This window comes from Mirounga angustirostris, unplaced genomic scaffold (genome assembly GCF_029215605.1).
Source record: "Mirounga angustirostris isolate CCGP_5_RB_7025 unplaced genomic scaffold, mMirAng1.0.hap1 SCAF_9, whole genome shotgun sequence".
Taxonomy (NCBI): Eukaryota; Metazoa; Chordata; class Mammalia; order Carnivora; family Phocidae; genus Mirounga; species Mirounga angustirostris.
Genome location: NW_026991717.1, coordinates 75,852,139 through 75,862,163, shown reverse-complemented (window position 1 = coordinate 75,862,163; position 10,025 = coordinate 75,852,139). Strand labels below are relative to the sequence as shown.

Here is a 10,025-nt window from a genome sequence, read left to right as displayed (position 1 = left end):
GCGCTTAGCCCGCGCTCACACACGCACGCGCATACACACTCATATACACACGCGCGCGCGCGCGCACACACACACACACACACACACACCCTCCCCCGCCTCCGGCGGGGCCCCCTCCGCCCCCGCAGGCTGAGGTATCGGCGCTGGGAGGCGGCAGCTGCGGCGGCGGCGCTGCTGAGAGGCAGGGACCCGAGCGCGAAGTGTGTGGGAGTCTACGAACTCAACCCCTCTCTACCCTCCCCTCGCAGCCATCCCCCTCCCTCCCCGCCAGCCCCCCCTACAAGCGGGAGAAATAATGAGCGAGACCGGGCGGCAGCAGCAGCATCGCCGAGCAGCCCAGGCAACGGCAGAACCGCTCCGGCAGCAGCGGCGGCGGCAGCACCAGCGGCGGGAGCGAGCGCAGCGCTAGCGCGGCGCGGGGATTGCCGCGCTCCTTCCCGGCTCCTGCCCTCCTCCGCCGCTCGCTCCTCTCTCCGCATCCACCTCCTTCCCCTCCTCCTGCTCATTCACTCTTTCCCTCACTCTCCCCTCCTCCTCGGCTTCTCCCCGCGCCCCGCCAGCCCTCGCGCTCTCCCACTCCCTCTGCCCGTCCTCCCCGCTCCCCTCCTCCCGCTCATTCACTCGCCCCTCTCCCTTCACTCTCTCCCCCTCTCTCCTTTCTTCTCCTTCTTTCACCCTCCGTCTCTCACACCCCCTCCATTCCCCTGTCTCCTTTCTGACACTGCACTGCAGCTGCTCCTCAGCCCTGCCCCCTCCCCAGTGAGAACAAACCAGCAACATTGCTTTTTTTTCCTAAAGAGATTTCTATTGATCCGATTAAAAAAAAAAAAAAAAAAAAACCAACAACAACAACCTTAAGAAACCCCAAACGCAAAAAAAAAAAAGAAAAAAAGCCAAAACAAAAGGGAGAACCTTCTCCCCGTAGCAGCGGCAGGAACTGCAAACATGATGGCGGCAGCTCCCATCCAGCAGAACGGGACCCACACTGGGGTTCCCATAGACCTGGACCCGCCGGACTCGCGGAAAAGGCCGCTGGAAGCCCCCCCTGAAGCCGGCAGCACCAAGAGGACCAATACGGGCGGTGGGTATCGCTTCCACCTCCCAGCTGGCCCCATCCCCCGCCGCCCGCCCCTACCTCCCTCCCTCCCGCCGGCCTCCCTCCCTCCCGCGGCCCGGACACCTCCAGCCCGAACCCGGCGGCTCCCGCGCCCCTGCCCCGCGCCCCCTCCCCTGCACCTGCCCCGCACCTCGCCGTCCCGGACACATTTCCATTTCTCTGTTTATCATTCATCAAAATGGCGACCGGTTTTTCGGAATAGACCTATCTTTCCATTTAATCGGTCGAAAGACTGACCATTTAAATATCCTAGACCTGGGCAAGGGGGTCCGTTAAAGAGGAGGAGGATGACCCCCGAGTGAGGTGATGGCCGCCCGAAGATGCGCGCTGCATTTAACAGTCTGATAAAATAAATAAATAAATGGCACTTGGGTAGCGGATAGCAAATGATTGGGGCACAGGAGAGTTTTTCTCTCTTCATCCCCTTGCTTGGGGCCACAAGTAGTATGCAAAATCTTGATGAGTGCATGCTCTTACCGCACTTATATTGTCGTGGCAAATATCTCATTGATTTGTCTTCAGAGGTGTGCATACGAGGGTGGGGGTGTCTGGTACTGTGACTTGTTAGTTTAACATCCTGCGCTTCCTGGGAAGATGAGTTATAACGGGACCGGTATCGCTTCTTCATTTGCACTGGAGTCATCTTAACAATGCACCCAATGCATCGAGGCAGAGGTGAATTTATCTACAGCATGTACATTAGAGACGGATGGGAGTCTTGCGAATGGCACACCCGCAAAATTTGGAACGTTTATTCACATGAGGAAGCTGGATTTACCGGGGTGTTTCCTATTTAAGACTTGATCAGTTTGTCGGAAATTAAAGTTTATGGAGTTGGCTTTATTTTCTAAAACATTTCATTTCACTCTTTCTTGGGTCATCCACCCCCTCCGCTTTAAAAATTGTGGCTGTTTTGGAGTAGTAACATAATCTGTTTGGTCACTTTTAAGTGTATTTGATATAAATGACTCCTAAGCTTTTTAGTATTGGCAGAATTCTTCTTAACGTCCTTTAACTAATGAGCTTAAACGAGATCATGGTAGACTAAGAAGTGCTAAAGAAATACACCAGGATTAGTTAGATTTGCCAGTTCACATCACTTTGAGTTATTTCCTGGCAGTTATTGCAGGCTTGGAATACACCCTACAGTTTGGGTGGATTATTTGGTGGGAGAAGTGTTTGTTTTGTATACTTTAAGTAGAATATAGGCAATGGCTAATTGTAGTCCTTAGATGTTTGCTAATGTCAAACAAATATAGCTCATCACTATTTACAGTCCTTTTACTTATTTATTTTGCAATATGTTAAGCGAAGGTTTGTCATCATATAAATCTCTGAAGTTTTGTTAAAGGGTCAGTTCATTTCATTTTACCATAGTAACCACAGATAGAATTGGAAGACTTCCATGTTTGGAATAACAACTGGAATTTAGTCATCAGTTTCTACAGTGCTGCAAAATGATAGAACATGTTTAGTTTTTAATTCCAAGTTTGAAAGTATAAATCCTACAAAATGGGAAACATTTTGTACCTATTTATTTTTCATTGTAATTGGTTTATTTTTGTTCTTTAAAAAAATTTAACCCCATATTTCCTGCAGCTATATGCCCAATGTTTTAATTGCTGTTTTTCCCTCTTGAGGGTGGAGAGGGGATACAAAGTTTAAAATTATCATGTTAACCAAGTATATTTCTTTGCATTTTTCAGAAGACGGCCAGTATTTTCTAAAGGTTCTCATACCTAGTTATGCTGCTGGATCTATAATTGGGAAGGGAGGACAGACAATTGTTCAGTTGCAAAAAGAAACTGGAGCCACCATCAAGCTGTCTAAGTCCAAAGATTTTTACCCAGGTAGGTGCAATGGTGAAGGGATTGTTTGATAAATCCCCAAGGAAAGAAAGAGAAGATCTACCTGTGCTGTATGTTGTATGGAAAGAAATTCTTAATAGTATAAACTTCATTTATCTATTGTATTTGTGGAAAATTTTAAAGTATATTTCTACTGTTGGTGTTATGTTTTGTTTCAATAATTGATATACTGTGTCTGATTTAGAATAATTACGAGATGAATCTTTTGGGTATTTCTAAATACTTCTTTCTAATTAGGAAGAAACTCTAAAATTTAAAGATAGAAACATGGACAGCTGGCATCAGGAAATAGGGTTCTTTTGAAGTTTTCAGACATCATTGTAATGACAATTAGTCTAGAGTGAATTCAGAAGAGGGGGTAGGAAGGCTTCTTAAAGAATGGACCATTTACTTCTAAATCCATTATGTACCTCTTTCTGCTTCACTGCTTTGTTTGTTGGCCCTGGAGTGAAGTAAAGAGGACAAGTGCTGCCTCTTCAGATTTTTAAAATACTGCGTTTTTAATGTAATTGTGACAAGGAAATATATTATTATGTAAGAAGGAAAGTAATACTTCAAAATTTGTTATGAAGAGCTGTATTCGATTAAAATATGTTAACAGTTGTGTGGTACTATAACCTACTGGAAAATGACAAGTTTCCTAGGTGGTATAATTTTTTTTTTTTTTACTTTTCAGTGTGTGTTTTTTATTTCAAGTGTCATATAGTTCTGCGTGTTTTATCTTTTTCTTTTTTATCATTTTGCTACTCAGTATGTGGGTTTTAAGTTTAACTGGAAAATCTGCATAATTGAATAGTGTATCTCTTAGGTAAAACATGAACTGATTTGCTTTTACCCAGGTGTAGCTTCTGCCTTTTTTTTTTTTTTATTAGTTTGCTTTATGGCCATAAAAAATATTTATTCAGTGCTGAGGGGACTGATACTGCTTTTTTTTTTTTTTTCCTGGTAGAAAAGAAGAGCTTATTTACTTTCAATGATGTAATTTCAGTAAGAGTTCTTTAACAGAGGATTTCTTTTTCATAGCCAATTGATTGGTGGTGGAAAATGGACCATTATGCTAGAGAAAGTTTTAGAATGGTTGACAATATCATTTAGTTATATAAGATAAATGTAGTATATTTGGTAAACACTACAAATATTAAACTAAAATGTAATTTATTAGATATTCTGTCCTTCGAAAGTTTGCTCCTGTGAGTGTAGTTTTGTAGATGGCTTTCCTTGTCTCTGAAACTTTCCTTATGCATTAAGAAAGTTTACTAACATATTCACATTTGTATGTTTAAAAGATATATTATGATAAAAAAATCAGTGTGGAATTGTGAAAACCTTAGTACAAATAAAAGCACTCAAAAGAGCTTGATTGCAGAATTAATAACGTGATAGTTCTAGGAAAAGAGCTGCAATGGTAAATTAAATTCACTGTCAATAGATGAAAATGAAATAGCTTTTTTGCATTAAACATGAGGTGGTATCAGATGTGCAGGGATGTTACAGAAAATTGGTGTTTATCAAGGATATTCTAAATAGTAAATTAAATGCCTTTTCATTTGAATATAGTTTATTTTCAGTGGGTTGGAAAGGGTGCACCGAGAATTAGATCTTTTGTTTTTAGTCCACTTAGTTATGCGTATTTTTCTTATTACATTGAAATTGCTTATTTTATTTATAGTTCTGAGACACGTTATTCATACAGAGCAAGAATATCCGTTGGAAAAAAATGGAAAACTGGAATGCGTTGAACAAAATTTTGTGTGTGTAGTGACGTAACCTATCAAATGCGATTTGAAATGTCTGGATAAAAGAAGGCATATACTCTCTGCCTGTAACAGGTGGAAACCAAGCACACACTGGAATCAATTTTAAGGATAAAATAAAGCCTTGTAATTAATAAGAAGCTGTATTAATTCTGAACACTTTTTATTTAAATGTGATATTAACTAGGTTATTACCTGTTCAGACAGATACATCTCTCTTCTTCTGATAGACTTCAATTCTAATAGTCTTTCTGTTCACACTTGACAACAGCCTGTGGAATTATCTGAGGTCCTGGTATTCTTCAATATAACAGCCTCTGAGCTACTTTCAACTTCTCGTACTCAGATATATTTAAGGGATACTTACCTGCTCATCTCAGACAAAGTAAATTATAAAACTATGATTTATATCGCCGTGTTACAAGTACTTTCTTGTAGGATTATGCAATAATTTATTTGGAAGCCCATTTTTGTGTTTCATATATGTATTTATGACTCCTACTTGATTAGAATGAATATGCCTGATGTTTATTTCATGAAGAATTTTTCTGTTTCTCATTTGGTAAGACAGTGTATTTGGGGGAAAAGTGTACTTTAGTTGTATAACCTAATGGGTTTTCTCAAATCACCTAAGTTTTGAAACAGAATGTAATTGTGTTCAGAAGGTTTAGTTAAAATACTGATGTATCTAAGACAGATTTTCTTTAGGATATATAATGCAGGGTACAGACACACTTTGGGGATATTTTAACAAATTTCAACTCAAATGTATGTCCATTGTTTTTATTGTAGCCAATATAGTCTACTCATATTTATCATATTTGTGCGTTTTTGGATTTTTTGTTTGTTTGTTTTTTGCTCAGCTTGGGTCTTTAAAATATCTTAAGCAACCTTGCTTTTTTGAGTAATTTTTGATACTTATGGTTGAAATCAAGAAAATATTTTATGCACATTAATTGGTATGATTTAGAATTTGTAGAACTGTATATTGTATTGTGTATTTCAGCATGTCATAATAAATAAAATAATTTTGGGAAATTGTATGATGAGGATTGTAAAGTGCATTTTTAAATTACTGTAATCAGAAAGAAAAGATCTACAAGTAGACATGCTTTATTTTTTACTGTGCTTTGTAATTCATTTATCTTTTTAAAAATCTAAATCTTACAGAATAATACTTATTACCTGTGATTTATGAATATATCTTTTTTTCTTACTTGATTAAGCCAGCTTATTTATTTATGTATCTTTTTTATAAATAGGTTACCTAAAGTTGTTGCCTTGTAGTAAAAAAACAGCTTTCTCATTTTGGAGAATATATTACTGAATGCATTTTCAGAATGGCGATAGTGTTCTCTTATTCTTTTATTTGGCATCTGAAGATGTATTTAGTTTTGTTAATAAATAGATTGATTTTTTATTAAAAGTAATGCATGGCTCAGGTAGATAATCCAAAAAACTTATTGAATATGTATTGGTTAGGAATAGTAAAGGATTTATAAAATATATTTTTTCATATGTGCCTTAGATTTTAGAATTCATAATGTACCTATTGTTATTCCATTGTATTCCATTGTATGAATAGAGATATTCATTATATCAATCAAACAAAAATACTTCACTGTAATCTTAGCATATATTAGTCTCTATCTTACACTGTTTTCATATTTATGGTTAGAAAACTGGATCACATTTGATGTGAAGTATTTCCTTTTATGGTCCTTAAGTTAAAATTCGAATTTATATTCCTAGATTTATCGTAATCTTAGCATTGTCCAACTTAGGTGATGTTTTTTGTTTTGTTTTTTTAAATCACAAGCCATTTATATGTTAAAATTTTAAAGCTCATGAAAAAGCAGACTGTGACTGAATTTTTCTTTTAGTGAAGGAAATACCCAATACTACCTTAATTTTGACCTGGGAAGAATTCAATGGCCAATTTAACCTCTAGGATCGGAACTGTATAGCATAAGAATGATCATTTTTTGGAAATCAGATGAGTTGATAAAGTTTTAAAATAGATCACTTCTTTTGTTTACATTGTTGAAGGAAGAGTATTATGATATTGGTAGTATAACGGGAATATTTTAGTTACAGCTATTAAAAGTTGCAGTCTAAACACTTTGATCTAGATGCAAAGCACCTTAGAAATTTATTGATATATATTTCAAGGCAAAATTAGTAGGTAAATAGAGTTGTAAAAAGGAAAAATAAAGTAGCGTAATTTCTAGGATTGTTGAGTTTAATATGATGGTTATCATTACACTATGCTATATCTTTGATTTTAGTGTGATCAAAGAGTTTCTGACACATAATGTGTTTTTCTTTAAATCTTAAACTTGTAATATTTGTCATATTACCTGTTTTGTGGGTTACTTTATATTTTGTCTCTCTATACCCTTAGTTGGAGGAGGAACCATAATCTTTCACTTAGACATTAATGTCTCCGAAAATTTGCTGTATATTTAATATTTTGTTTCTCATTTTAAGCAATAGAAAATCTTAACATATGAAGGAATGTTACTGGCATAGCACAATATATGTTAAAATTGTAGAGTCCAAAAGATACAATTTTGATACTTAATCATGTAAGCAAATATTTTGTAGCATGGGATTTTTAGAAAAATTGAATTAGCATTAGAATTCTTAGGTATTCAATTTATTTGATTCTTTTTTATTTCATTCTGATGTTATGTCTTCTATCACTGATTTAGTAAGTTGTGGAACATCATTTACACTGTTGGTGTTTTCATGAATTATAATGTATAATGTCACTTTGATATTTGCTATTTGAAGCCTTCTGGATTTTAGAAAAATAGCTCATTTAAATTTGTGACGTTGTAAGGAAATCCATTACATCTAACAATATCGCCTTGCAAATATCATCCCCAAAAGATTTCAGGACTAGTTTAGAAATAGTGAACACAATTGGTGAAATAGTTCAGTATTTATGTATGGAAGATGTTTTGTCTAATATACAAGAGGAAGAACAATCTGCGTCTTGGGAACTCTAAGGAGTATGTGGTATCACTAAAAACCTGACCAATAAACCACCCATCTTGAAAACTTGTCTATTTTTTAGCTATTTTGTTCTGTTTTGCTTTGCTCTGGCTTAAGAGAATTTTTAAGCTTTTCAATAACACGAATAACACTACTGAACACAATTATGCCACTTGTTACCTAAAATTCAGTACCTAATAAACTATTTTTTAACCATAGAATTTAGTCTTGGTTGTTTTCAGTTGAGCAGAGTTGTTTTAAGCCACTTTTATGAGCAAGTGCAGCTTTTCAAAATAAAATTGGGGGGACAAGGGTGGGAGATTTGTGCTTGATTGCCATCTCGTTTCCATCTTTGGATACATCTCTAGCATAAAGTTAAACAACATCTGCAGAGATCTGACTGACAAACATCTCTCTGGGACTCATCATTGCAGCCCGCAGCAGGTGCATTCAGCTTGCAGTCCTTTCCAAAAAGAGGTTAGTTTGTTCTAACATTTATCAGTAGACCAGTGGGAGCAAGTGACTAGAGAGAAGAGGTTGGTTGTCACTTGTCCAGTACTGGAATAGTACAGGTAATTGGACTGGACTGGTGGGAACCACAGCAGTTGTGTGTCTCACATTGCACTGCAGCTGCTGTGGAGCTTAATTAACCTGACCCTCAGAGACTGAAGTGTCATGGTATAAAACACAACATGCAAGAAATGCAGCAGTACTTTTCAGTACTTCCTAATGCTTGGGTTGGTGAAATTTCCATTTTCTTCATCTTGTTCTTAAAAGATGGCATCATCGGCTTTCCACTTTTTTATATGGAGATATTTAAAACTAAAATGATTTCTATGAATGTGATAGAACCCGCAAAAAAAAAAAAAAAAAAAAAAAAAGAGAGATGTTGTATAGAAGTAGGAAAAAACCAAACAAGTCGGAAGTATTTAAATTTCCCTGTTCCACAAGTACATTTTCAAATCAGGAGTGAGCAAAAATAAGTGGAGGTACATTGTAATTTTTTTATTAGTATTATCTTAGCTTAACATTTGTTTATTCTTATAGGAGAAATAACCCATGTAAAATTAAGTTGTATCTTTTTAGCATGTTAGAGGCTTTAGCAAGCAAACTCTGCCCAGTGCTTTGAAGTGTTTCAACAAATAAGACAGGTATAGCATAAAAACTCTAAAAAACTCAATCTGTCATTTATTTCTCTTATTTTAAATTTCTTAATCTATTGGAAGACTGACTTCAGAATGCTTCCAAGACATACATAGAAGTTTCTTGTCTTCTAATAGTGTTTCTACTTATTGTAGGGGTCTTATCACATTGCTGTTTTATTAATTGCCCTTGAAAGGAAACTAATTCCTAAGGTAAAAAATGTCTTTAAATTAAATCTGGTAAATTGCTATACTATTTTAAAACAATTCTGATTTAAAAATATCATTTGGAATCTTGTGAAGGAGTTTTGTAGTTTTGACTTTTCTATTAGTTTTACTAATTTGAATTTTTTGGTCTTTATTGAATATAACCTGTCAATTACCAAAGAGTACTTAAGTTTTGGAGTTTGTACAGATTTTTTTGTAACCTATATGCTTTTCTTGAAAGAATTTTTACCAGTATTGCCAGTAACTATTTGATTCTGAAGTTACTGTTTGCAAGAAGTCTGTTAAAGTTTATTTTAATTAAATTATGAATAGTTAATAATTTATAATTATAGTACTCATGGGAAATAAGATTAAAATAAACATCTCTAGAAGTTAAGAGAATCATTCCCACACTCTTAAACATTTTTCATTTTTGACACCTTGGATAATTGTTTTCTTATCAATATAGAGATGATTCTTTAAAATTTCACATATATACTGTATCATCATTTTTAAATTTTTGATAAAGAAGATAATTGAATATAAACATTTAGGACTACAAAGTACAAAAAAGGAATATTATTTACACTGACAAAGTTTTTGAGATATTTTCAATATTCCCTGACTTTCAAGCTACTATATGGATATCCTTTTCCATAACAAAACTTGATCATGAAAACACATCATAGCTACACTCCATCATTGATCTTTTGCTGCTTCCTGCAGGGCCTGTCATAGATAGCATCGTTGACAGGACCAGATGAAAAATGAAATCAGTATCTTGAGTTTTTTAACAGCAAAATGATTCAGGTAAGATTATTTGGTGTGGAAAATAAACCTTTTTTTTTTTTTTTACCATTCTTAAACTAATTTTATTTAATACTTGATACTTAAAATTCATATATTTTTTCTCATTTCAAGACCTATTCTATGTCTT

At 35.9% G+C, this 10,025-nt stretch overlaps 1 protein-coding gene across 2 annotated transcripts in view; it reads left to right on the top strand.

The window, feature by feature from the left end:
• The first annotated feature begins 282 nt into the window (after window positions 1–282).
• NOVA1 (NOVA alternative splicing regulator 1) overlaps window positions 283–10,025 on the top strand; it is a 149,413-nt gene continuing 139,670 nt past the window's right edge. Inside the window, exons 1-2 of one of the 2 annotated variants that reach the window (XM_064570892.1) lie at window positions 283–1,081; window positions 2,824–2,967. In XM_064570892.1, the coding sequence (XP_064426962.1) occupies window positions 946–1,081; window positions 2,824–2,967 (280 nt within the window). In that variant the 5' untranslated portion in view covers window positions 283–945. The remainder of the gene's footprint in view (window positions 1,082–2,823; window positions 2,968–10,025) is intronic. The other variant, XM_045900641.3, reaches the window with a different exon arrangement.